We start from the raw sequence: 27,424 nt of genomic DNA on the forward strand, positions 1-27,424 counted from the left end.
TAGCCATCACCGCTCAACCATCACAGAGCATGCAGATTAAAGCACTCTCAAATGGTTGGTGACCCAATGAGATGTCGAGCAGAACACTACTCATGAATCTTGGATTCGAGCCAGCACAGCACAGCACGTCCACTTGGGTTCTCGGGACCTCGCAGAAGCTTTTGGGCAATATCCACAGCTGTACCAGACTTCACTTCTAGAAGCAGCATCCACTTGATTGGGCTTCCATCGCACGACGGCCTCCACCCGATGACATGCATTGTGGCTCTCTGTGAGGCCGACAAGTCGCAGCTCACTGCTTCTTAGACTGTTGTGCTCTGCTTCGGTCGACATCTACATGTGAGCACTGCTCTGATGGTGATTCTCCATGGCGAAGATCATCCGTCTAAATATGCGGCAAGTTCCAGGGTTGGTCCAGGAGTGGATTCTCATGCCTCCTATTCCTTATTGACAAATATTTTTCGTGACGTCTGTGCTGAGCATTTTTTCGACTTCTCCTGGCTTGATGTTTCATGCGGTGATCCCACGTTGTGATTGGGTGTCATCCCACGATTATTGGGACATATTGACCAGGCGGCTGAATCTTCTGGGGTAATTGACCACGTACAGTGACTTTCATTATGGGTGCGAGACTATCACGATGATTCTGCGATGATTCTGCCTTCGTATGATATGCTCACTGGACAAGAACATGTTACAGAATTGACTGCCTTCCTCTACCACTCCATATCTCACCCCAACGGCTCCCAGGCTCAACTGTGTTTGTATGGCGCATATGTGCGACCAAAACCTCGTAATTGGATATTGCTAAGACTGACTGTAGAAGAGATGTCAAGGTTTTGCCCCAAAGTTTGGTCACTCTTGCTTCACCACTGTACCCTTATGTCCACCCATAGTACTTGACCTGAAAGAGAACCCAAAAATTACATTTTCCATTGTGGTCCTTCGGTATTTGGTTCTTCACGCCGAATTAGAGCTGTGTCTCAAGAATGTGCAATTATGTCTGAAAAGTGCAAATTCATTCCGTCCTGGATATGTTGAGAGTGATGTTCAGTACGAGCAGAATCGAAGAACGTGTTCGCATGGCTTGGTGTATGAGGTAATGGAGTATTGGTGGCAAGCACCAGCATAACTGAATCCTGGAGGCCACTGGTGTCGACAAGTTGACCATGAGTTTCGACGAAGGAGAGGGTTGGGCGGGATCTTGGACGCCTGAAGATGTATGGACGTGGGCAACCTGAGTCTTCCAGATTGCACGCGATCGTCTCTTCATTACTGTTTAATCCTTGAACGGTGGAAGACTCCTCGCTACGAGCACGAGCCAATACTCTCCTCACAGTCTGTCGGAAACCCCCACGCTTTCGAACAGAGTGTTTGTCCCCGGGCGTTGACTCTTCTGTGGCAGTGGGAATGTGTTCATTTGTGGTAAAGAAACTGCAGACGGACTGAACAGCATTTTGGCCCGCACGTGAATAGAACCGATCCTGGGTGGTAGGTACTTGAAGTCTGGCCAGGACACGGGCATCAGATATGGGTCGATTCGTCAGCTCCCAGATTGGTGGGATTTTCACAGGCGTGTTCAGAAATTCGTCAAGAGATTGAAAGGCTCGTTCACGGTAGGCAGGACGGCAAGTCGGACAGATCATAAAGGAGCAGTCTTTCGGGGGTGATGAGACGCTATGAGAAGGAGGGCGTGATTGAGTGAAGATAGGTGAGGATGATTCTAAGCTCGGCACGGCGGACTCGGACATCCAGACCTTTTGCAGCTCGCCCCAGTCATATGCCTTTCGAATCTCTTCGTCAAGTGAAGCGGTCGAAGTGGTGGAGAAAGTGGTACTCTTAGGAAGGAAAAGGCTATCGAACTTGGAGGAAGTGGAGGATGAGGATGTAGTGGTTGTGACGGTTGAGGCAGTTGCAGGTCTGGGTTCCTGGGCGAGAATGATGGCGCGAACGTTCTCCTTTTGCTGAATCAAGGTCTTAATCTGTTCATCAGTGTACTGACCCTCCCCAATTGCCTTGATGATGGGAATTGAAAGCGTGTGTAATGCGACATCCTGACTTGGTGATTTCTTGGTGTGGGAACGGGATATGCCAATGAAATTTGCCTCAGGCAGAGTGCCATTGGAATCCTGAGTGCAACGATAGAACCAGCCAATGTTGGCGTGCTTGTGGCAGAGAGAGCATCTGAGGGATCCATACTGATCAAAAAGTCGGGTGATCAACATATGAGTACATGGATTGCGTCTCTCCGAGCTGGTAGCCCTCCGACCGGGCATCTTGAAGAAGAGCAGGTTCGTTAAGTGAGGCTGACTGAATGTTCAAGGGTGACTGTGTGATATAGGAACTGATTGAAGCGGGCAAGGCAAAGCAGAATGGAAGGAGCGACACATGACTCAGGACAGGAGATGGAAAGTCACTCAGCAAGACAGTCACAGCGGGCAAAGAAAGTGCAGGTCTCTTGCCAGGCAGTTCGTTTTTCACATTGTTTTCCCTATACTTAGCACTATCCCCAGCGCTGGAAGACTCATGTTTTGAGCTTGTCGAGATCAAACTTGGCCTGCTTGTCGACTCTTACATGGCTAACAGGCATGGCCATCATGCAGAAGCACCATGGCCTCCTCTTCTTGTTCGTCCAACTTTGAAGTTTTTGAATTCCAGCATTTGTAGGTGAGCAACCAGTATGTCCCTGACGCAGCAATTCATTTACAAGGGCAATCGGGTACACATACTAGTATGTGGCATACAAGTACCTAGGTACTTAGGGTGTGTACGTGATATGATGTTGTGGTTTCCTGCCCAAAAGCGTTGTTTACTTCTTGGCAAAATCATGAAGTGTGACTGGCTGCAATCAGGGTTGGGCTTATCTCCCTCAGGTCAGCCCGAGGGGCCCCCTTCGGCCCCATTTCCAGGCGAGGATTGCACCCCCGGAACTCTGGCCATCTACCTCCCTGCCACTATCACCACCGCCTAGTACCAGCCTACAGGCACTACTACTGAATTGTAGGACTCTACGACTCGGAGACGAGCAACGGAGTACCACCACTTTCAGTTGGCCTTGAATTGCTTTGGGTACCACGCGCGTCGCCATTGCGCTGCACCATTTTCATCCCCTTCATCAATCAATCTAAGTTGCTTGTTCCATTCTCATCACATCGTCTCATTGAACACAATCAATCGCCAACAAAGGTATGTTTCTGCCCCCTTCCCACCATCTCTCCCCACAATCTTGACCTCGACCGTTTCCTCGCACGGTGACTTCGGAACGAGCCTCGGTACTTGCTCTTTTGTCAACAACCGCAATTGCGCAACTCCGAAGCCCTGCATAACTATTCCTCTTACTTCTCATTCTCACCTCTCATCATATTCATCACGTCGCATTCGATCTGACATTCTGCTCCAGCACCTCCTCCTGTTCCTTCCCCAAGCCATCGTTTCCCTGCTCGGTCACTTGCGCTCTACACGCGCCGCAACCTCCATCATGTCGGTCAAGTTCGAAAAGGAGCAGATTAGGACCACAACAGGTACTGTTGGGAAAGATCAAGACACCATTCACAAAATTGGTGAAGCCTTGACTGGTGGTAAACAACAAAATGGCTATCTTGCAGTATGTCGTCCAGATCTGACCCCTCCACAGCTTGCGACCTAAACTGATCGCGTCATTTAGGCATATCTCAAGCAGCTTCAATCAAACCCACTGAGGACCAAGATGTTGACCTCCGGCACCCTTTCCGCCTTACAAGAGCTTTTGGCATCCTGGCTTGCCCACGATCGGAGCAAGAATGGCCACTACTTCAGCTCCAGAATTCCCAAAATGGCTATCTATGGTGCTTTCATCAGTGCCCCAATGGGCCATTCCCTGATTGGAGTTCTACAATGGATTTTCGCTGGACGAACCAGTCTGAAGGCTAAAGTACTTCAAATCATCGTCAGCAATTTAGTGGTAAGTAGTGGTCCTGCAACTCAACGTGACCTTGTTAATCAATCCAACTCAGATCGCACCGATTCAAAACTCGGTCTATCTTACATCCATGGCAGTTATTGCCGGTGCTCGTACGTGGCACCAGGTTCGTGCCACTGTCAAGGCTGGCTTCTGGCCCGTCATGAAAGTGAGCTGGATTACCTCTCCAATCGCCCTCGCTTTTGCACAGAAATTCCTCCCGGAGCAAACCTGGGTTCCCTTCTTCAACATTGTTGCCTTCACCATTGGCACCTACATCAACACTCACACCAAGAAGAAGAGACTCGCAGCCCTTCGGAAGAGAGTAAGTCTGATCCCGAGTGCTCGTAAATTCGAGCCATGAATCGCCTTTTTACTGACTCGATCTATAGCATTATGGCGGTAGTGATGGAAGGAGCCAATCTGGCCGCCCCGACGAACGATACTAGTGACAAGTGTTTGATGTACCATCTGGCTGATGCCAAATATCGGTGTTGGAGTCGAGTGTTCATTTCGATCGTATCTGACTGATCCATTCTGCACACACAACGCTTCAACTGACACAGCTTGTCTCTCGACAAGATTGATGGATCGGAGGCAGACCAATGCACCTTGATTATAATGCGCGTCTTTGCGGTACCGCCAGAACGGCAAATGGCTGGCTGACCTGTAATGTTATGCACTGTCTCTACCTCTGACCATATCTTCTGCAATGACGGGGAGAATATTTAGTTTAGCATGTTGGAGGCAAATGAAAAGACGAATTCCTGGAATAAATGCAAATCAAATCGTGTGCGATCCTCCGCTTATGGCGACATTCCCCAACTTGACGAGATTCACTCAAGATCGTGCTAGCCCACTCGCTCGGGTAGGTTGTAGGCAATCTAGGCAATCAGGGAGGTATGTAATGGCTCAGCCCACCTGTATACCTAGGTAGGAAGTGTTGTATGAGGTCAGATTACCCTAGTCGATTTATTTATGTATCTATTCAGCACTACACACCCTTATTGACGTAGACGACGTGTTTTTGAGAGCCATGGGGTCGCCATCATTGCAGCCAAGGTCAGGACCGGGGAAATCAATGGTGACAGATATCCGAAAACACAATCACTGCCTTTGATTGGTTTTTTGTTCCTTCCAGTTGCCAAAACCGAGACGTCGCTTTTTCTCGGACTACAGCGAAAGATGGAAGTGCTGTGGTTGATGTGTTGCCGCCCTTTTCTCCGAGCGGCTAAGACGCATGTGTTGCAAGAGAGCTCCCTCAATCCCAGCACGCAATGTTGGTCAATCATGCAACGTAGGCGTAGCTGTTGCCCTCTTCGCGTTCCATGTAGTCTTTCTCGATCAACCTATTCGAATAATCTGTCAGTCACAGGACATTCAAACATGGGGAAGAATGCGACTAAAAGCGGAATGTAGACAATGTGGAAGGAGAAAGGGTACTTACTTCTCGATGTTGCGCTTGATGTCAGCCTGATCGAGCACGCCTCTCGACATGGTCGCCTTGATGACCTCGACGATCAGGTCATTGTGTCCAATGGTTTTCTTGCTCTTCATGATGCGCACGATCGCCGCCTGCGTCTCGTAGTGCCGGTCGGCCGCTACACGCTGATGGGTCTCCTTGTTTTCCTCCTTCGTCTCCTTGAGTTGGATCTGGTTAATTTTGATGCGAATCTTCGGGTCGTGGAAGGTCGTGGAGAACGTGAAGGTGTCGGTCTCATTGACTTCGCGGCCTTTGGGATGCTTGCGAAGGACCTGATATTTTGCGCAGGCAAGGGACTGGAGTGTGCGTTTGAGTTCGGCGTCGACGAGGCCTGATGAGTCTTTGATCTCGCTGTAGGTCAGGTGTTTTTCGGCTGGAATGTCGTTGAAAAGCAGAAGCACAATGGCTTGGAAGGCCGATACTATCAGCTCTTTGTTGCCTTTGGGAAATTTGGCTCGGAGTTGACAGTGGGCAAGGCTGTGTTTCCAAGTGAGTTTTCGCCCGCTGTGTTTGGACTTGTAGTGATTTTCAAAGTCTGACATTACTTTGGATATGGCTGTTGGAATGTTGACCGTCACGTCGCGATATGTAGGCCAGGCAGCAGCTGAAAGAACATTGACCGACAGATCAGGATTGGGTTTGATGCCTCGATCATCGAGGAGCTGACTGTAGGACATCATATCTTCACGTGCCAAGTTCATATCCTTGAACATCGATTCGAGATTATGAGTGAAAGAAGCACCGCACTCGTTCTTAAGTCGCGTGAGCATGTTTCGCTCAGCGTCGAATGAAGCGCTCCGACCCATCAGGAGACGACGTGCCAGATCTTTCTTGTAGAATGCCTCAAACACGGCCTTGCCATGAACGAAACGGAACAGATCCAACGCATTAGAAAGATGCTGATTGATCTCGGCATCCTCATCTGCTGGTCCATCATCGAAGTCAATTTCTTCATCCGGTTTAGATGGATCTGCTTTTTGAGTCTGAAGTTGTGGAATAGCTTTGACGCCGCCTTTGAGTAACAAGTCAACGTGCTTGGCGATCATCTCACCAGGTTTAGCATTATCAGTATCCCAGTTTGCCTGGCTCTTTTTCGTTCTGTTTATAAACAGTTCAAATGATTTGTGCAGACCGTTTCCGATCTTCTCATTGCCGTGGAATGAGCGTTGAAGGAATCGATCAAGCCGATATTTGAATTGCAGCAGTCTGATGACCATCTCGGACTCTTTCTTTTCGTCAAAGACAATAATGCTTCCTTCCGTCTCAACATATTTGCTAAAACTGGGAGCGACCAATTCTCCATGACCTTTACGCTGAAGCAGGGTATAAACTCGATCCAACTCGTCATACTTGTCAGCCTCCAGGAGATCTTGGACACTATCATCGTTTGTGAGAGTTTCGACTTCTTCAGACACGAGGACTGTATCGAAAAGGTCCGAAATCTGATTTCTGGTACTCCGATCGAGAGTCAAGAGATCGCATCTCGTCAATTCCCGGGCGAGGAGGTCGGTACATGCATTGACATATTCCCCAAGATCCTCCTTGTGTGACTCGGTCTCTCGCCACAACCGGAAATATTGCTCGGTCGCTGTCTGGAAAGGCGGCTCAAAGTCACTGGTATATATGCTCAACTGATGTAATACATCAATCGACTGACGGAGTAATGTTGAATCCTTCTCGTTGAGCTGTCTTTTCCGATCAGAATCAATGAGCGTCACCACACCGGATAGAACTTTAGGCCGGATGATATCGTCTCCGAATACCACGGCTCTGAATGAGAGGAGGCCCGTCTGTGTGATACTGGGATTCTCCTGGGAGCGTAGCAGATATGTCTGATCGAGATAGTAAAATATTTGGCGCACAGTCAGAAGCTGTCTCTGCCACGCCGACCATGCCTTGGTAAACTGACTGAGTACTTCCACATCGGATGACCCTGCCTCCTCCCGACGAATACCATCTCTCACAGTATCCGACAGGTGCGTCTCACACTTTTGTTTTAATTTCTTATACAGTTCTGCGGCGTTGCCCTGTCGACAAACATTCTCGGCACCTTTGTACAACTCCTCCAATGAATATTGTTCTTTGGCTTTCCCGAATATGGCATCGAGAGCTTTCTCCTGCTTGGACCATATTGAATCGAAGTAGTGTTGAGGATTTATTCGTGGGACCACCCGAAGATTTTTGACGGCCAATTTCTTGGGCCCAGAATGTGGGTTGAACGTCGAGACTCGTGGTGCCGTAAATGAAACCTTCCTCTTGTGTGATTCGGGGGAGGATGTCAGGTCGACAACAGTATTCGTAGTCGATGCCTTGGGTGTGAATGTGTACATATCAGCGTAAGCCTCGGCAGGCTGTGTGAGGGTGGTGTCCATGTTGGCTGATGTTTTCCTCCCCCTCGCTACTTTCCTGCTGCTGGATGGGCTATCATCCGAACTATTTGTCTGCTGGGAAGAAAACAATTCTTTTATGGACGGGCGAGACTTCTTGGGGCTTGTAGAGGGCTCGGGGTCGATGTCGCTCGACTTGCGCTTGCCGGAAGAGTTGATTGTGGTTCCTCGGTCTGGAGCTTTTCCTTTGCGTGCTTTAGTCATCTAAGGTTACCGTTAGTTGAATTGGAAAGTGGGAGGGAAGCATCTCAAGGTCAGAAGACCGACCGTGGAGGATGAGGTCGACTGCGGTAGAGAGGAGACCCTCTGTATGACGAGCCGATGGAGCGGATTGGCAATCGTGATGATGGCTTTAGCGTCGGTGATTAGAAGCGGAGATATCCTTGTCGATATGGATCAAGATGCAGACCTTCCTTCTTGAGAGCATGTGACCACGCGCATTCGATATTGATCTTGGAGAACGAATGGGTCCTAGAGAAGATGATGTTGAGATCGCAAGGGTGTCGATTTGATTTGCACTCCGATAATGCGAGTGCCACCCTGGGTGGCAATAGTAGAAGTAGAGTATGAGGCAGTCTCTGAAAATAAAGTCTTTTGAAAGCCAAACCCCACCAATTTGGCCTGTAAGATAGAATACCAGGCGGTCAGACAGCTCATTTGTTTGCGCGAGGCACTCTACGCGTCTCCATTGCCAGTCGCGTTCTCCGCAGTTACCCATCCTGTCCCATGCCACATTTTGTTTGCAACGTCAATTTGAACACCGACAACATCTACACAACGTATCTCTCAGACCGAACAGCAAGAGTTTTCAATCCTTGCAGAGCCCAGCACGACTCACTGAAAATGAATTCAATGTCCACACCCCGCGTTCTCCCTACGCACCTGCACGCCTTCGCCCCAGGGAAACCCCACGGTACAGTGCGCATGCTCGGCGTTATAACCACCGTCAGCGGTGAACAAGCGACACTGACCTGCGGCGATGATGCAGTCACAGTTCTGCTCAACAGGTATGGTTGACAAATACTCTTACCCCCTCCCCGGAACCAAGCACTCACTCTCTCATTTCAATTCCAGAGATTCGCACCTCTCGGTCAACTCGCTGTATGAAATCGTGGGCAAAGTCGTTAACCTTGATGGTGGAGAGGGATTGGGCTTGAGAGTACTGAGCAGTACGGAGTGGCCACGCAACGAGAGGAATGAGTTACCCGATATCAAGCTGTTTGAGGCCGTCGTGGACGCTACACACCGGTACAATAATATTTTCTACGAGGGCGACGGTGGTGACAGTGGTGGCCATGGAGGGTATTAAAGTGATCACGAGTGATGAGATGACTGTTATATGAATAGTACGACTTTCAGCCTGCTGGTGCTCAGGGAATAATAGCATGAAAGAAAGGACGAGTTCTTATCATGAAATGGAAGCCTTATCCAAGGACACCCATGTTGCCCGGTCCTCCAAAGCCAACAGCCATGTGAACACGAGATGTTCCTGTGGACTGTGTGAGATGTGCTTATAAGAAACATATGGCTAACCAGCATTGGGACATGAAATAGCGACTAAAGATTACAGCTCCAGATGGCAAAGCCTAGCGACAAGCAATACTAGTAGTTTTGATACAACAAATAAGCATTTCGCTCACGTTTGTTTCATTTCTCGTAGACGTCTGGTGCATGTCATATACTAACAATTTTCAGGGACAGTCTTGTCGCCGCACCGGCTAGCCAAATCATGACTGAAGGGCGCCTGAGGCAAAATGCTGCTTGCTCCCTGTTGCTGGAAAAAAAAAGGTGCTGTGATACATGAATGCAACCGATTGGTGCTGATGATAATATGATAGCATCTCCCTCTAGCTAACACCCTGTTTTCGAGGACTTCTCCTCGGCTGACCATCTGTGGCTTTGGGGGTCACAGCTTGTGCCGCGTCACCAAAAATTGATGTTTGACCTTGGTCTGTTGCGTTCGTGTCGATCATCTCATCCCACATGGTGGATAGATCATCTCCTCCCACGTCAAAGTATGCGAACAGTCCGGGTGGCGAACTAGGCATCGTCGAGGTCGCCATAAAAGGTTCATTGAACTCACTATTCAATTGGTCAGTCGTCATTTCCGAGACCTGAAAATTCAGAAGTTGATCATTCGACATCGGTGACGAATTTTTTAGCGACGGTAGGTCTGGAAAGTCGAAATTGATTGCCTTGTTGGGTGTATTTTTTCTCGATGCAGTATGTCCATGGATCCGCCCATCCCCTGCCAAGTTCAATTTCGCAGGAGCATCACTAGTGAAGGCGTCGTGAATGGATCGTGAGAAGGGTGTCATCTGATGCACTTCCTTGCGTGTTGTCCCCAATAACACATTCAAAATCGCTTGTTGATCGCCGGACTTCATTTTTGGCGTACGAAATATTGGTAGCATATCTGCATTGGGTGAGAGATCTGCACCGAATTGGCGAGATGGTGTTTGCGAAGGAGTTTTGAGTAGTAATCTTTCCGATCGTCGTTTAGGAGTGGGTGTCATCGGAGGTAATTCCAAGTCACCTGGGCCTTCTTCAAACAAATGATCGATACTCTCATACACAACCAGCGGAGCTGGAGCAGCATTCTCTTTTCCATCAACAGTAACCTCCATGGCCGCACCAGGCTGCGCAAAGAAATCCCGTGTCTTGTTAAGTCTCGGGCTCCTACGTACAAAGGCTGGCAAGTGGGTCGGCTTTCCTTGGACTGAGGATACGCCCGGGCCGGGATCTGATAAGACTTGTGTCTTTTCTGGAGATGGGAACAACTGTCTTCGCAACGGTTTGGGAGTGAGCCCAATCTCTATAGGAACAGCTTCTGAGCCATGCGCTTGTCCAGGGCTAGACTGAATCAGTCGTTCTGTGGGTCGTTGTTTCGTCCGAGCCTGCAATCCCCGTGGGCCAGGATCGGCACTACTGGCTCGGTATGTATGTGACATGTGCGGCAATTGCGGTTCTCCCTCGTCTGCCATGTACTCGTCATTGTTCGAGCTTTCATTCTCGTCCCCCTCTGCAGCTTCATTCGCCGTATCTGCTGGTGAAGAATCATCGCTAGCTGGAGTCTGAGCATCACTCTTGAAATTAGTATTCCCGTTAGCTTTCTTGGAAGGCTTTGATGGGTTAGGATTGCGTCTTCGCTTGCCCTTTGTTTGAGGTTCTTTCTTTTGCCACTTTTCTCGAGGTCGTGGGCATTTTTGTTTATGAAGCCATAAACCACAAGCTAATAGTTTTCACATTAGTCACCGATCTTCAATATCTCATTTTCAGGAGACTTACGATTGCACAATGTGATGGCAAGCCAGTTGTCATCGTCATCTCCTGAGAGCTTCTCGACCTTATAGCCTCTGAATGTCTTGATGCTTCCATCCGCATTATGAGTCAGAACTTCTTTGAAACAACATTGGCCAGGGTCCAAAGATGTTTCAACTTCGTCCCAAGGACAGTGAAATACTCTTGCATACCCGCGACGCCATGCTGGGGTCTCAATTGAGCCACAGTTATCACAAAACGGTGGCATTTCTCCGTTAGCAATAGCGTTCTCGAGTCGAGCTTTTGTCTGCTCCTTGCCCACCTTCTTCTTAGAAGCTGCCTTTGCTCTGGCTTCCTCTATCGTAGGGGCTTCAGACATCAGAGCGTCACTATCGGGTGCCCAGGTCTGAGCTCTCTGAAGTGCTCTTGGAGCAGGATCACTCTTCGGAACTTGTGAGTGTAGCGAAGATTTTGTGCGTTGTTGTTCTTCCATAATCTGACGAGCCCGTGGGATTGGTGCCGGTGCCAACTTAGGAGAAGAGATAGACGAACGTGATGCAGGTGTGTATGATTGCGTCCTTGCCAAAGATCGTTGATTAGAGGGGAGTGGTGGTGGCTCCATTTGCGGCTTTTGGTACTCGGTTATTGGGTCCATCATATCATTGCCATCCTCAAATACTGGAGGTAAAGTGTCTGCGATCTGTTGTGACTGAGGTTGGTCAATAGTTTGTTGATTTTTTTCCAACATAAAATCCTCAAACTGTAACATGCCATCGTCACCAAATATATCATCCAGAGCACCACTCATGAAACCTGAGTCGTGATTTGGCATCATCATGGGAGGAAGGGCTGGGCTAGTAACCGCTGGTTGTTGAGGATCAGGCATAACTGGTGGTGAAGATGGAATATTGGCGGGTGTGCTAGACACGCTTCTTAGGCGAGAATCTTCCGGGGACGTGATAGATACATTGAGAAGTTGAGGTTGTGGAACAGGATCAACCATTGGTGAAGAGTCTCTGATTTGAGATCCTTGATTCAGATTGCTAGGTGCATTCTTCCGTGGTCGGCCACGAGGTCTGCCAGACTTTGCTGCTGGCACTGGCGTGGGAGGTCTCACGGGCTCTTCTATGGGTTGCCCTTGTTGCATAGCAGCCATAGCAGCAGGGTTGATGGCAATCGGGCGATGTAGTCGAACACTGGAGGCGGTGCTGGCAGCTACTCTAAGCGAGTCTGGCTGTCTCTCGATGTTGAGATTTGTCTTGTTTGGCCAATCCACTTTTGAGGTTTTTGCTCTTTTTCTGGCTGGACCATCGTCGGCGTTTTCGTCACCACTGTAATATCCAGAATTAAAAGATTCGCGTCGTGCATGGGATGTTTGGCGTATGCCCGACCTTGAAGCCGGCCTTGAATGACTGCTGCCAGGTTGTCTGAGGGTCGGGTTGAAGTTCTGGTTAGTGACTGGTGTTCCAGGTCTACTGCCTGGACCTGTGTTCCCCATTGCTTGCATGTTTTCTCCCGCGAGCATCCTCTGCATAGCCTCCAGTCCAGACGTGTCTACTGGGGAAGCTGACCGGGGCAATAACTGCGAGGACATGCCGTTCTGCCATTGAGGTCGACTGCCATCTTGAGAGCTGACACTTCCAGACCGATAACGTTGTGGAAAAGTATTCACAGGGGTAAATCTCAATTTAACCTCGAGTGTTTCCTGCGCATTTTTCGAAAAAAGACCCATGAGATTCTTTGTAACCCTTCCAGTCACCATAGCATCACTTTCGCTCCCAGGACCTTGAGCATGAACGGCGAGTGTCTTGGAGAGCATGCCCTGTCCGACAAGAGGAGTATCTGGCTCGGAGTAATCGTACGCGTAGACTGTGTAGTCATTATCGGAATTTGTGGTGAGCTCCGGGCTCGCGGTGATGACAGCTTCCAGACAGGACCTAAGGTCAACAACACCAATCTGACTTGTTTCGTCAATGAAGGCGGTCTGAACTTCAAGTGGGTGAGGATATCGAGCGAGGTGATTGTCTTTCTGTTCAACATCAAAGGTGTAGAGGACCTTTAGTCGGATGGTCCGGATCGAAACACTCTCGTCTGGAGAAGTAGCCATGGTGGGCAGAAGACGCGAGTTCCTCAGACGTTGCCGGTCTGACGGTACAAGACTTTAGTAAGTCATAAGGAGGTTTGCATTGTTGGAGAGAAAACCGTGAAGGATAGAGAGCAGAAAGGGTCACTGGTGACTCAAGTGATTGAATAGGTCGGAGGTTGGAGGTTGCTGGTTCAACGGAAGGCAAGCGTGGTATGAGGAGCTGCTCAGACGAGGTACCAGGTATAGAAAGGTGGGTGGATTCCAGAGCAGGCTAAGAAACTCCAGGGCAATGGCTTTTGTGTAGCTGCAGACCAGAAAGAACGAAGAATTTTGTTGCAAGAGGTGTATTGTCAAGAAAGAATGTAACAAGAGGAAAGAGAAAGGAAGTGTACGAGTACAAGGTCAGGTTGCTTGAAGGGAAAACGCGACTTTGAGGTCTGGAGTAACTTGGTAGGCGCGTGTCGTGGCTGGCAGGTACGTAGTGGGCCCGTGAGCGCCCGCAGACGTGGGTTTGGTGGTCGGTCGCGCCTACAACGGGTGGGGATGTTCAATGATGCAACTCCGAGTCCCACCTTGTAGGTAAGTGACGGATATAGCAACTTAGCCGAAAGATATTTCTTGGCGGACAGAATTCGAGGTTCTCCAAATCCTTAGGTATATTCCATCTCAGTCTCCCTCCTCGTTCTAAAAACATTTGGGAACTCGCTCGATTTAAGTATCTTTCGTCGCAAACATGGCAGATGCCTCCAAGATCCAGTACGTCCTCTCCTGGTCTTCGGACCCCGGCACTATGACTCACTACCCTGGTCGACCTTATCTCCGTCCTCCTTCTCTTTGCCGGTCCCATGAAACACGAGATACAATCTGCTGACTGGTTTCGCAATAGGGAGTTGCTCAACAAACCCAGAAACGAATTGACGTACGTTGGACCTCCCCATCCCCGTCCTTTTCCCAACTTCACCATGTTTTGATGTTCCTACCCTGGTTTTGTCTCCGCCACCACAAATCAAACCCCATCTCAAACCCTGGTTACGCTCCGCCATCGATCTCTCCATTTGCAACCAACATTGCATTGTCGTCGTCGCGCAATTAGGTGGCGCCCTTATCCGCCATCGTTATTGGCGCGCGCCATTTATGATCCTCACTTCTCCGATTTATTTGAAGTGATCTTGACACTAATTCTGCACTAGCGAATATGAAGTGTCATTACTCGAAGCACATGAATTATCAACCGGACCCCTCTCCATCCTCATGACCGCCACACGCACACACACACAAGTCTTAATATCATGTCGAAACAATCGCAAATTACTCGCCAGAGTCAAAGCCTTCGACCGACATTGCAATATGGTACTAGAGAATGTCAAGGAGATGTGGACAGAAAAATCCAAAGGCAACGCAAGGGGCGTCAACAAGGATAGATTCATCAGCAAAATGTTTCTCAGAGGTGATAGCGTCATCCTGGTCTTATTGAGTTAATTGTCTGGTTTCAAAGGATTTTATGACATGACGGGCGGGAAAACATCAATGATTTCAAGGGAAAGCAAATCCTACTTGGTGAGCATGGTGAGCTCTCGAGGACAAAAGACCTTCGACACAGTGCCGAGAATTCACAGTTTCCAGTGTTAACGCAGGCACACTTATAGGGGACTAGGCAGAAGCCAGGCAGAAATTGCCCGGAGGATCGTCTCGAGAGATTTGGGGCGCATGCAGCCGCAGTTCAAAAGCAGGAGCCAAGCACCCAAAAGTCGATACCCAATGATAATGGAAAGTGCTGAATTTTCTGGAAAATCAAGATACCCCATTTGATAACAGCTGATGCTTTATGCGCATTTTTCAGAATCCCTTGTCTTCTCTCCACTCCAACATGACCGGTTAGTGTTTTATACACCCTCAGCCAGTCCAACTAGGAATTCCTGCAAGCCCCATGCACCGGGATCTGGGATTTTGCCCATCCATTCCTGTTCCGCGCCGACATACACCGCTCTTCCCAAGCTGGCTTTGAGGTTTTTCGTCTTCTCCGCACCTTCTTTGGCAGCCTCGGCAGCCTTCTTGACATCTCCAGTGCTGTCTAGCGTCTCGACGAACGGTACCAAAGCATCCATTAATGTCCTGTCACCAACCGCTGCAGGTGTGTACTTGGCCAATGCCTGCAGACTGGATTTTAATGCTGCGGCCCAGACTTTTGCGTCAACCTCCTTTGAGGAACCAGTGTCTTGCTCTCTCAGACCATGGGCCAATGCATTAAGGAAGATGGCATAAATGGCTCCAGATGTGCCATCCATGGTGTTCTCGACCACGGTGATGATCTTGTTAACAAATGCGACCGCGTCTGTAGGTAGGTCACCGGATGCCAAATCCTTTCGAACAGCCTCAGCACCACGCTTGAGGCCAATACCACAATCACCGTCGCCAACGATCGTGTCATATTTGGTGACATCAGGCTCAGCGGCAATGACCTTTTCGATCCCCCCGTCGAGTGCTTTTTGTGCCTTCTTTGGGTCGAGAGTGAGGTTACTGGCTTTTGCGTCCCCTGAGATGGCGGCGTGGCTGTCCGCAGTAGCAGTATTATCCGCATCCCATGTGGAGGTCGAGATAGCAGCCGCCCATCCCACAGCTTCTGAAGGAGCGTCCAACAGCTCGAGCATAGACTTGCCGCTGCCGAGCCCCGTGTCTTCGAGCTTGAGTAAGGACGCAGAAAATCCCATTCCGTTCAAAGATGTGAGGAATGTACCCGCAATGACACGGACCGGTACAATATCCCAGTCCTCCTTCAGCTGCTTGTGGATTTCGGCCAGAATGCCTGCGAGTTCGAGCATGGAAACGCCACCAAGATTGTTGATAAACAGCACGAATTTATCTCCCTTCTTGATGTCGACAAAATACCTGTCTTTATCATTGGGGTCGAGCATTTGCCCGAGAATAACTTTGATGAGCTCAGGGAGGGTTGCAGTGACTCGATGGCTACCAGGCTCGTTGTGGATACCCATACCAACCTCGATCTCGGTGGTGGGGATAATCTCATCAGAATTGGGGTCGGGTACAGCGCGTCCTGGGACGTGGACATGCTCCAGAGAGGCTCCGACGGACACGATATTCCCGGCGACTTGCTTGGCTAGCTTGTAGACCTCCTGCAGGCTTCCACCTGCCTCTGCCAAGGCACCAATGGATTTCAACACCAATATGCCACCTCCGATACCTCTTCTCCCGACTTTTCCACCCTTCTCTCGGCCCACGCCTACATCATCGCCGATGGCGAAGAACTCTGTGTCGATGCCTGTAGCTTTGGCCTTCTCAGCAGCCATGCCGAAGTTCAGGACATCACCAGTATAGTTCATTGTGATAACGAAGACTCCCTTCTCTGTGGGTACTCTTGTCAAAATAGCTCTCCTCACTTGTTCGGCTGAGGGCGAGGCAAAGATGCTGCCGGCTACTCCAGCAGTCAACAGGCCTTTGCCCACAAAGCCAGCGAATCCAGGCTCATGGCCAGATCCTCCACCAGAAATGATGGAAACCTTGGCATTCTCGGTCAATTCTTTCGAGGGTCGGCGATATACAATCTTGTTCTGTGCATCGAATGCAAGGGAAGGGTTGGTCAGGGTCAGTGAGTGAAGTGCGGTGCTCACGAGGTGAACCGGGTCGTCAATGAAATGTTTCGTCTGCATTTTGGACTGTTTTTCGACCTTTCTGGGCTAGAGGATGAACGAACAATGGAGAGCGAAGAAGAAAGAGCAGAGAAGAACGGACAGTCAGGCCATGACCAGGGTGAAGGGGCAGGGCAAACTCATATTCAAGTACCGTGATGAAATGCGGGGGACAAACATGAACATGCACTGGGCATCTGCAGCCTGCAGGTGGTGTCTGCCCCACACACCACTGGCATTTTATCCAGGGTTCCATTTAAGCCATTGGACTCATGGCACGATTACTGTGATGCGACAATCCACAGAGTGCTCCGGCCATTTCGATGCACTTCGGCAGAGAACTCCGAGCAGCTTGAATTCCCGTTTTGCAAAGCAGGCGCAACTAGTCGCGTTCTCCTAACTAAAAGGGTTTATCTCTAGATGCATCTCTTGGCTCACTCCCCGGGATGCCTCTTTTTGGAAATCCCGGAGACACAGCGAGCAATCTCGCGCCTGCTCACAACCGGCTAAACAGTGCGAGCTTTGTCAGACTCGTCTCCTTGAAAAAGTTTCGAGCCCTTTCCAAACGCAAGATCAGAGCTTCGTATGCTGTTCAACGACTTGCAGAATCGTGGGGAGCGCATGGAGTGAAAGTCTTGGGAGACATCCCTCGGCTGACCGGTCTTCATCACCGATGTCTACCGTGGTCCCGAAATGGGCATCAGAAAGCAACAATGATCTCGATAGCCCTCGGTCTCCTCCACATCACATCCCACGACTGCGGGAATGAAGCCTCGACTGCTTGGACCTCAATCCTTATCATTCTCCGGGAATAATCCAAGTGTGCGAGACATATAATAGTATTTCATTTATTATGGTATCGGGGAGAGTCCGACAGCTCCAAACGAAATAAACTGCTACCAAGGACTTTGGCAGTGTCGTCCGGCTAAAATACGCATCGTGGGGTATATCACGTGATGACGACTTCACCCGGCTCGGCTGGAGATGTGGTTTCGTGGGGGCATGGGGGACGCGCCCTTGCGAGAAACCGTTGAAGCCCAGGGCTGGTTCCGACTCAACTTCAATGCTCATAAGCGCGATTCGAATTGGACCCGACAAGATCCTTTGAGGTGAGTGACTCCTTAGGTATGTTCTTCCCCAGTTGACGATGCCGCACTGTCTCGACTCTGCCACTATCTCTAACGAGAGATCTCATATCTTGGGCGCCATACGTACAATCTTGTCACAATTCAATATACATAGGGGATCGAAAGCGTTCTTCATCTAGACAAAAATGTTAGCAAACCGGATTTATAACAAGCCCCTGGGCAGAAATCAACTTACCATTCGCATTGTGTCAACCGTCGCCTTTCCCAACTCTTTTTCCAGGTAGTCACGTTTGACAAGACCTACGCCATGTTCCCCTGTTGCAGTTCCCTTCATGGCTATGGCTTTCTCGACCATTCTGTGAACAACCCCCTCCGCAATGTCTCGTTTCTCTTCGGGAAAGAGCAGGATCGAGTGGAAATTACCATCTCCCACATGTCCAAGGATTGCCCCCAGGATCCCGGATTGCTCAATATCTCTTTTGCTGTCTTCGATGATATCTGCCAACCGACTCATGGGCACAGCGACATCCGTCGTCCACACTTTGTCTGTAGGTGACTCTCTCATGGCCATCATACTCCAAAGAGCGTTCTTCCTCGCCGACCAGAGCTCTTCGCGCTCATCTGCGTCAGCAGCAAATGCATAGGATGTTGAGCCGTGCTTTTCGGAAATCTTCCCCACCAGCTTTGCGCTATCTTCAACAATGACATCTGTGCTGCCGGTGAATTTGAAGAACAGTGAAGGTTGTTCGGTCCATTTCCGTTTCGTCAGTCCAGCCACATTGATACTCCGCATTTGAACTTCGTCCAGCACTTCCACTGCGGCCACTGATATGCCCCGTGAGATGATTGACTGCACTGCGTTGGCAGCGGCTCTTATCGATGGGAATGTGCACACTGCCACTGCTTCGCATTTGGGTTTGACTGCCAGTTTCAACGTGGCTTCGGTGACAAGTCCGAGAGTTCCTTCGCTACCGACAAAGCTTCTGGTCAAGTCAAATCCTGCAGTGGACTTCCGTGGCCGTTGTCGAGTCTTGATAATCGTCCCATCCGCAAGAACGACCGTCAATGACAGGACCCAATCCTTCATCGTGCCGTATGCAGCCGCATTGGTACCTGAGCAACCAGTACCAATCATTCCACCAATTTGGGCACCTGGGCCTGGATCTGGTGGAAAGAAGAGATCATCTGAAGCAAGCTCATGATTGAGATCCTGCCATCCAACACCAGGCTGTACCGTGCAATCCAGATCAAGTGGATTGACCTCGATGATACGATCCATGCGGGTGAAATCTATCGCCACACCACCCATGGTGGGGATATACTGGCCTTCTATGGATGTTCCTCCTGAATATGGTGTGATTGGGATTTTCCTTCGATGACACACTTTCACTATTTTGGAGACTTCCTCCGTCGAACCTGGATATACGACGGCCGCACCAGGAGTCGCTGTCTCCGGAGTCCAAGCATAGGATTGGAAGTCCGATCCCGAATGAATCAAGAGGTCTTGAGCCGCCGTGGATACATTTGCTGAGCCGACAATATGAGAAAATTCTTTACAAGCATCGCTAATATTTGATGCAGAGGTGTCATGTTGGAACTTTGGCACATCTGTTACCTCAAGGGTAGATGAGTCTGTCTGCTTCTTGTGAGAGAAGAAGTATCCAATGGTCCCAATCCCAAATCCTGCTCCTGCAATCCCTAGTGCGGGAAGTCCTTCAATCGAGTCAATATTTCGGGCACAGCTTGTGAAATGCATTCTCTGATCTTACCTGAAAAACCACTTTTGATTGCATTTGCAACTCTGGGACTTCGAGACTTTGCGGCATTTGATCCATGGCGGATTCGTTGCGCCCTGCACCGTGGCTTGGATTGTACTGCCTGTCGAGAAAGTGAATATGCACGCGTTGCCTTCATTTTCACAACAAATATTATCCTAGGTTGAGAGAGAAATGTCAGACTCTATCAGTCAATTTCACCAAAGTTTATGTTGTCCTATTTACTGGAGCCGGATCGATTGCAATATATGACTCTGGGCACCTTAGCCGCTCAATGGGAGGAATGCTTCCGCTCCTTGATCCACACTGGTAAAAGGCTGGCCTGATGGCCTGGAATTGCAGTCAAACGTATATCAACCACCTAACAACTGCTCGGCTAGCAGGCGCGGCATGGTTATGGTGAAGTTAAACCCTCGTCCATACAAGTCAAGTTTGCGGAGATCATCTTCCATTCCCGATCACAATCCCTGGGACTGACCGCTTGGGTCCGGGTATGGTTCGGTGTTGGAGTATCCAACACTGGTGCCGATATCCATACGACCCGCAACTTCTCCATTTTCCAAGACTCCAATATGGATATTCAGGATCCACAATCGGTGTTTGCTACACTTTGATGTATACACTAGTACATCATGTGTACCTCGTCGTGGGTCTGTGGGATCAACTAACCATAGCAACCCATTCCCGTCACCCCATGGGTACCCCAGTTTACCCAAGTATTCACCATTCCCGTGTGATCTACAAGAACAGTCCAAATGAATATATATAATCCTAGTTCCCACATGGCGACTTCCACCTCTTTTCATTCTTGACGCCCAGTCATATCAGATTCCAATACTAGTGGGACAATTACATTCTTTTCCAGATCCATCCCCACATGTCGGAGCAAACTGCCAATATGGCTCACAGAGACAGCTTTTCATCACTCAAGGACGAGAAGCACGATCACGATCAAGTGGAAATTTCACCAGCCGTGGAAGACACCCACGACGCCAAATTCGAAAAGAGAGTACTGAGAAAGATCGACTGGCGCCTTCTCCCGATTCTTGGTGCTCTTTACACCATCGCACTGGTAGACCGAAGCAACATCTCTGTCGCCAGAATCTCTGGTCTGGATGAAGATGTCGGTCTCAAACAGGGCAATCGTGCCTCAATCGTCCTTCTGGTTTTCTTCATTGGCTATATCATCTTTGAGCTCCCTTCGAACATTATAATCCACCGTGTCGGTGCTGCGAATTGGCTGGCGTTCATTGCATTCTCGTGGGGTCTCGTTTCACTTGGTATAGGCTTCCTTCAAAACTGGATCGGCCTTGCCATATGTCGCGCTATCTTAGGCGTGTTTGAGGCTGGTTTCTTCCCGGGTTGTATCTACCTCGTGACTTGTTGGTATCGACGGTACGAGGTACAGAAACGACTGGCAGGCTTCTTTCTCACAGCGTCCGCCCTATCGGCATTTGCGAACATCTTTGCATATGGGCTCATTCAAATCGCCAAGCGCACCGAATACAAAGGCTGGAGATGGATCTTCATCATCGAAGGGGCGATCACTTGCGTCGCAGCGATCGCGGCATGGTTTGTCATTGTCGACTTCCCCGACTCCAATCGAAACACATTCTTGAGCGAGGAAGAGAAAGCATTCGTCAAGGCTAGACTTGCGGCAGACCGGGGAACCGAAGAACGCCAGAAAGTTACATGGACAGTCCTCTTCAAGACCGCAGCCGACTGGAAAGTCTGGGCATTCTCTCTCATGTACATGAGCGGTGCAGTGGGTGTCTATGCGTTCCTGTTCTTCCTCCCCATCATCCTGCGAAGCGGTCTCGGATATTCTCTCTCAATGTCCTTCATCTTGTCGGCACCGCCTGCCCTATTCTCAGTCGTCGAGGCATTTTTCATCTCGTGGGTTGCCGACAAGACCAAGATGCGAGGCCCTTTTGTTGTTTTCCAGGGCATTGTCGCGATCATCGGTCTCTGCATGACAGGTTTCCTCAACGCACCAACACCGAGGTATATCGGCACTTTCCTAGGTGAAGCTGGTACGTATCCTCGATCCAACCAAATCGAGTCTTACAGCTAACAATGCTCATCAGGTGTCAACGGCCTCGTCGTCTCCGTGCTAGCATGGCAGGCAAACAATCTTCGAGGAGATGCAAAGCGTGCCGTCGCCACGGCGATCCTTATCTCTTGTTCCGGTATGTCTTCCAAAAATCCTCACTTTTCAGCTCGGTTTGAAAATTCCAACTAACAGCCACTCTCACAGGAATCGGAGGAATCTACTCCTCATTGGTCTTCCGCCAACAGGATGCGCCAAACTACCTGCCAGGCATCATCGCCGTGATGGCGATCTGTGTTTCCACGGTCATCATCGCATGCATCATGATGTTCTCGTTGAAGCGTGCGAACAAGCAGGCCGATGAGGGAAAACGAATCATTGAGGGTCTTGAGGGATTCAGATATACTATCTAGACCTTCCATGTGATTTTATATAGCTTCAAATACCACTCTGTGCTCAAAACATTCCAGTCTGCTTTGAAAATGAAAACAGGCTGATTTTCGTTTTTTGAGGAGGCAAAGAATGCGCCCCCTTTTCACTTTCGCAGCCTCGTCGACCAAAAGTTCCATCTTCCGTGAATTTTTAGGGAGAGCCTCGTATGTAGATTCTAGATTGCAAAGAGATCGCTAACAGGGAGGGTGAAATCTGAGTAAGTCGAACAAAGGAATATCCCTTTGAATCCGAGAGGTGGGTATGTCTCGCGCACCGCACTTGATCAGATTTAGATTAAGAAGCCAAAGGAGGGTCTGCAACATGCTGCAGCGAGAGGCGAAGACTGTGCAGCCGTGTGATGCTAGACCGGTAGAATTCACCACAATTCTACAGTGGTAACCGTGAGGGACCATTAGCAGGAGCCACGTGGACTTGGACTGGGTATGAGGAAATCCAATTCCCAGCCTCGACCTCGACCTCGACCTCGACCTCGACCTCGACCTCGGGTATGGGTATGGGTATGGTCAGCCTTCAGGTTTCAAGCTTGATCTTGTCAATCTAGCTGGCTTTGGCGGTTGATGGCCAGCCTTGGTAGGACGTCTCCGCCAGGGGTTACGGCTGTGCTGTGTCCACGGAGGTGGGCTGTCGTTAGCTACCTAGGTATTTACCATACCCTTCCCCACGACGGCATGAGGGTCTTCAAATGGCCGATTTGGCGGATTCCCAATGTGGTATGTCTTGGGAAAGCCTGGTCCCGCACCAGGCATTGGATACCGAAGGCATCTATGTAGACGGCGAGATCGAGGTCGGTACCATAACCTCGGGCTAAGTAAGATTTGTGTTGTGTCGGTTGTGGTCAATGATGAGGCTCTTTTGCAAGCACATTACTCAATGCGGCTTTGGAGGAATGGAGGTTGGAGGCACACGGGTCGCAGCCGGTTACAAGTTACAGTACCTCGTATGTGCCTGCCTATCGGAGATAGCTCCGTAGGCCCTTGAAGACAAGTTGCCTGATAGGACACGAGAGGAGTGGAACACCACCTCGCCCTGGGCTTCTAGCGGGCCTCGGGTGCCTCGGGCATCTTGTCCAGGCCCCTCGGGCCCAAGAGGCTCCACAAGCCATAGCCAGAAGGAAATCCCCACGGGGAGGGGTCGGGGGTACATCCCGGGCTCCAAGCCCGCAGCCATAACCGTTACAGAAGTATAGGTAAGCATGAGGCTCAACGAATGGGATGAGTGCGCCGCGCATCGAATTTCCAGAGAACACCATTCCCGGCGGGCATGGCTTGCTGCAGATAGAGCTCTCACTTGAGTTCTGTAGCGGCCCCAGGATGGCTCAGAGGGGGGGAGGTCACTTTTCTGGGGCACCCTAATTACTGCACTGCTTTATGGAGTTCATTATCTGACGTGGGTCTTCGTTTTGAAATTCGATGCGCATTTGAATACGGTGACTCTGCTGGGGTTCGAAACAGTGTGCCCAAGTATTTCAGTTCGGGTATGGATATAATAGTACATGAAGATGGAAGAACGCCAGAACGCCACCGCTATGAAGGCTGAGATTCCAAGGCCCGGTACTCAAGAAGAATCCCCCTATGCTCTTGTTCCCCTGCAGCAGGGACCCATCGTTAAACCACACGTATCATGAGATGCAGTGGCCATCCATGACCATTTTCTGAACCATTCCCCGGCCCCTTTTCAATACCCAAGTGCTCTTCCACAAAGCAAATCATTTCTCCGGTCCGTTCATTGAGATGCCGTGTAATCGGACTCTGTACAGGCAGGTATGGTCAGAGCCATGATTTGACACGACTCGAACCACAAATTTCTGGGCATGGTGTCGATACTGATCTTGGTTTATGTCCAATGTGAATGTCTGAACGTGAGGAGCTTCCCCAGATGCGTCGTACCTGGCCTGGCCGATCAATGCATAGTTCGAACCAAACGGGTTGCTTCCCTGCATGTGTCTGATACCCAGCTTTTCCCACTCCAAACTGTCGAGATGGCTGAAGTCGGCCCAGAGTTCAATATTCTTGGGGATTGATCTGGGCGAGATCGAACCGGCATTGGGATAGTTTTCCACCACCAGCTCGAAAGGGTAGATTATTTCTGACGCCTTAACTCCCAGACGCATCGAGTCTTGCTCACTAGGCACTGCCGATGCACACCAGTTGTCTCCAACGTCCTGCCAAGCTTGAAGCGCAACGTCCGGGCCTTTTGTCTTGTACATTCTTGAGCCAACAACTTTTAGCAATACTCTCGTAAGTAAACCAATCTGCTTTTCCTTGGTTGGTGAGGTGAAACGTGGGTCAACAATGGCTCCATTATTTGGTGCGAAGTAATTGATTTTTGCAATCACTGGTGAGGCAACGTCGTTGGCGGTTTTGGGTATTCCAGCGCCGATTCGCGACAACTGATTTGCTAATTCGGCGTGCTGCTTCCTCAGCGCTTCGAAGTCCTTGTCTATAGCTGCATGCTCTGACTCAATTCTGCCGGACAACCGGGCATCCATTGAGCGTAGCTGACCGTTGATGCTGTTGATTGCTGAAGTCAGCTTGCTGAAATCCTCTCCATGACCGGAGGTAATTATCATTGATGGCATTGGATCCCGGACACATGATCCGCAGTATTTTTGGAGAGCCAAACCTATTGGTGAGGAGGTCAATGGATCGCATACGTGGTGACTGTATGTATAGCAAAACACAAACCCAGTCACGCTGGCAAGAACGAGGCCGAAGATCATGGTAACGAGGAAAGCGATGATTGGTGAATTTGGGATATCCTTGACAGCATCTGAACATGCTCGTAGAAATTGGAGAGTCCAGTCAAGCGCGGTATTTGATATTCTTGAGAGGGACTGACGTGATGTTTCAATGATGTCTTTCGTTCTTGTTGAAGCTCTCTGAAAGATTGATGGCTCTTGCTTTTTTATCGTAATGTTCGGTCTCCGGAGGCCTCTTTCGTAGTTGTAACTATGGTCGAATATCCCACTAGGAAAACTCGACGGATCTGTGTCTTTGCGACTTGCACCATCGGCATTACTCGCACCATCACTACTGTCTTCCTCCGGAATTTCATCGAGTTGGCTGCTGTCAAGCGAATTTGCCCATGCGGCAACACGTTGATTTTTGTTCTTCTCATTGTCATCGCTCGCAACTGAAGCTTCTCGGGATGCTCTTCGTTCTGCTCTCTCCGCTCGCGCATCATTCTGTAGATTAGCATGTGCTTCTTCGAGGTGGTTCTGCAGGTGATGTTGAGCCTGCTCTACTCCTGCATCAATGTTGTCCGCGAGTTCTTTTAGATTCATCCGACTGCGAGCAATCAATTGAGTCGGAAGTACTGGAGTCTTGCTTGACCCGTACGCATATGATTGCTGTATCTGCACTTCAGGTAGTCGTGGATTATTGACACTGACTTCTGATGCAGGTTGCTGGGAGGCACCTCTAGCCGTCCTTCTTATTGAGTCAGGAACAGTCAAAAGACTCCCACCACGAGCCGATCTTTTTGCGGGTGATGCATTACTGATGGGCGTAGCGCTTGCCGCCCTTGCGCTTGATCGACGTGGTGGCATTTTTTCTAGATTTCCTCCAGTGGCTGTTTGAGGATCAGATTGAGACTAGAATTATTCGAGGAATGTCTGTTTTTCGGACACCGAATTCGGCGCAGCGTCGTCCTAACAGATGAGGTTGAGAGAGAGTGCGAGAACACAACTCCCCTAGAGATCCCCTGATCGCGCCGGCCCCATTGACGATCTCAGAGAAATCTAGACCATGCAGAAAAATGTCCTGTAGCAAGTTTTGAAACAATTGCGGTTGAAAGCAATAAAAGCGGCGCCTTGAGATGAAAGGCGCTGTGTCGAAATTTATTGTTTCACGGGTGTTGCTAAATTTTGATGATGTGGTGAGAATGATCTAAGAGCGACGCGTCGGTTAAAGTCGGTCTTGTAAAACCGTGCGTTTCGCGTCGCGTTGGAGATGTCACACAGACTCGTGGCACAAACTCGACTTATAATTTGAGATGTCAGTCGGGTCGTAGTAATAATCATGAAACTGTGGGAAAGTCAGACTCGCTTTTGGAATTGTTCATTGTTTAGTTGTAACGCGTTCGGATCCCGGTTGCGGAGAGTAAGAAGAATGTCGAAGCTTTAAGGAGTGGGGCGGCGCTGCCTTGAGGTCGAAGATCGAGACGTATCACGTGACCAGACCGGGAGCATTCCAAGACCAGCATTGTTGACATGAATATTGAAGTGAATTGGTTTAATCTAATCTATAGTCATAATACATCACATAGTATACATATTTCGTGGGGTCAACATTAGTACATGATATCTCGTATGCTTTTCCAACGCTTGCAAATCAGGCGGGGGAATGATCCTCCTTATTCACGGTTCCCTCAAATGAGTAATCATCATCAAAAAGTTCTTCCTCCGACAGTATGCGTGTAGTCGAGTTCAAACTCAGGCGTGGGGGTGTATCGGAAGTTTGTGTTGGTGAATGCTGCATCTGTTCACTTGAATAATCTCCAGGCCCTTTGCTCCCGTTGGGAATGTGGAAGCGGCGATCAACCCGAAGCAAGAGGTAAAGATAGACAACGATAATCTCGATGACAAAGTTGAAGAAGTAAAAGCACCATTTCGCGTGGTACCATGCTGGATTGTTCAGAGGTCGAGGATTTTTGTACATAGTCGCGATGCGGAAGGTGGCTCCAAGACAGAGTAAGAATGCTGAGGTGAGGAGAATGGCAATCTTTGACCTCCATCTGCCACTACCAAACTTTTCCACTCTCGTCTGCCGAGGGACGATCAAGCCAACGATGACCAGAACGATGGGTAAGAATGAGATAAACAAAAAGTATGTAGAAGCGGTCATTTGCAGATCTCGGTCGATTCGCTTGATATCGGGGTTAAGCGTGTAGAACGACTGCACAGTGGCAGTTATGACCATTGCAAGCATGGCGATGACCAAGGCGTAAAGGGCTTTGAAGGCAATGGACAATATTTTATGCCAACCGAAGTGGGGATGCGCAGCTCGAGTTATTCTTTGCGCGAAGATGAGATTGATGACGAAGAGAAGTAGTACGCCAGCAGATACAAAGATCTGAGCTGCAATGGCGATCTGAACATCATGTGGATAATTTGCCCATACAATACGCTTCAGACAGATTAGCGGGTGTCGAAATCGCAATGAGATGGAGACTCACAAGGATCATGGTCACAGTACGCGCCATGCAGAAACCAAACATTAAACCCGACATGAGGAATTTATGTCCGCGTCGTCTATTGATC

At 49.5% G+C, this 27,424-nt stretch overlaps 10 protein-coding genes across 10 annotated transcripts; 3 read left to right on the plus strand and 7 right to left on the minus strand.

Annotated features, from left to right (window-relative positions):
- Positions 1–983: 983 nt before the first annotated feature.
- Positions 984–2,276, minus strand: LTR84_010021 (uncharacterized protein; the record flags this gene model as incomplete). The annotated part of the gene is made up of 1 exon (XM_064853559.1): positions 984–2,276. One exon carries the CDS (start codon positions 2,274–2,276, stop codon positions 984–986), a length of 1,293 nt encoding a protein of 430 aa, XP_064709958.1.
- A 1,202-nt stretch (positions 2,277–3,478) lies between these two features.
- On the plus strand, positions 3,479–4,386 carry LTR84_010022 (uncharacterized protein; the record flags this gene model as incomplete). Its single annotated transcript, XM_064853560.1, has 4 exons — positions 3,479–3,604; positions 3,665–3,940; positions 3,993–4,262; positions 4,330–4,386. The coding sequence occupies 4 exons, from the start codon at positions 3,479–3,481 to the stop codon at positions 4,384–4,386; spliced, it is 729 nt and encodes a 242-aa protein (XP_064709959.1).
- An 839-nt stretch (positions 4,387–5,225) lies between these two features.
- LTR84_010023 (uncharacterized protein) lies at positions 5,226–8,011 on the minus strand (the record flags this gene model as incomplete). The annotated part of the gene is made up of 2 exons (XM_064853561.1): positions 5,226–5,286; positions 5,385–8,011. 2 exons carry the CDS (start codon positions 8,009–8,011, stop codon positions 5,226–5,228), a joined length of 2,688 nt encoding a protein of 895 aa, XP_064709960.1.
- A 648-nt stretch (positions 8,012–8,659) lies between these two features.
- Positions 8,660–9,116, plus strand: LTR84_010024 (uncharacterized protein; the record flags this gene model as incomplete). Its single annotated transcript, XM_064853562.1, has 2 exons — positions 8,660–8,814; positions 8,882–9,116. 2 exons carry the CDS (start codon positions 8,660–8,662, stop codon positions 9,114–9,116), a joined length of 390 nt encoding a protein of 129 aa, XP_064709961.1.
- A 538-nt stretch (positions 9,117–9,654) lies between these two features.
- LTR84_010025 (uncharacterized protein) lies at positions 9,655–13,175 on the minus strand (the record flags this gene model as incomplete). The annotated part of the gene is made up of 2 exons (XM_064853563.1): positions 9,655–11,039; positions 11,096–13,175. 2 exons carry the CDS (start codon positions 13,173–13,175, stop codon positions 9,655–9,657), a joined length of 3,465 nt encoding a protein of 1,154 aa, XP_064709962.1.
- A 1,862-nt stretch (positions 13,176–15,037) lies between these two features.
- On the minus strand, positions 15,038–16,819 carry LTR84_010026 (uncharacterized protein; the record flags this gene model as incomplete). Its single annotated transcript, XM_064853564.1, has 1 exon — positions 15,038–16,819. The coding sequence occupies one exon, from the start codon at positions 16,817–16,819 to the stop codon at positions 15,038–15,040; it is 1,782 nt and encodes a 593-aa protein (XP_064709963.1).
- A 1,170-nt stretch (positions 16,820–17,989) lies between these two features.
- Positions 17,990–19,642, minus strand: LTR84_010027 (uncharacterized protein; the record flags this gene model as incomplete). The annotated part of the gene is made up of 2 exons (XM_064853565.1): positions 17,990–18,061; positions 18,122–19,642. 2 exons carry the CDS (start codon positions 19,640–19,642, stop codon positions 17,990–17,992), a joined length of 1,593 nt encoding a protein of 530 aa, XP_064709964.1.
- A 917-nt stretch (positions 19,643–20,559) lies between these two features.
- LTR84_010028 (uncharacterized protein) lies at positions 20,560–22,124 on the plus strand (the record flags this gene model as incomplete). Its single annotated transcript, XM_064853566.1, has 3 exons — positions 20,560–21,694; positions 21,749–21,850; positions 21,919–22,124. 3 exons carry the CDS (start codon positions 20,560–20,562, stop codon positions 22,122–22,124), a joined length of 1,443 nt encoding a protein of 480 aa, XP_064709965.1.
- A 1,745-nt stretch (positions 22,125–23,869) lies between these two features.
- On the minus strand, positions 23,870–25,711 carry LTR84_010029 (uncharacterized protein; the record flags this gene model as incomplete). Its single annotated transcript, XM_064853567.1, has 1 exon — positions 23,870–25,711. One exon carries the CDS (start codon positions 25,709–25,711, stop codon positions 23,870–23,872), a length of 1,842 nt encoding a protein of 613 aa, XP_064709966.1.
- Positions 25,712–26,495: 784 nt separating this feature from the next.
- On the minus strand, positions 26,496–27,348 carry LTR84_010030 (uncharacterized protein; the record flags this gene model as incomplete). Its single annotated transcript, XM_064853568.1, has 2 exons — positions 26,496–27,290; positions 27,340–27,348. 2 exons carry the CDS (start codon positions 27,346–27,348, stop codon positions 26,496–26,498), a joined length of 804 nt encoding a protein of 267 aa, XP_064709967.1.
- Between the last annotated feature and the right edge of the window lie 76 nt (positions 27,349–27,424).

The sequence above is a fragment of the Exophiala bonariae genome (genome assembly GCF_035927105.1).
Source record: "Exophiala bonariae strain CCFEE 5792 chromosome Unknown scaffold_4, whole genome shotgun sequence".
Classification (NCBI taxonomy): Eukaryota; Fungi; Ascomycota; class Eurotiomycetes; order Chaetothyriales; family Herpotrichiellaceae; genus Exophiala; species Exophiala bonariae.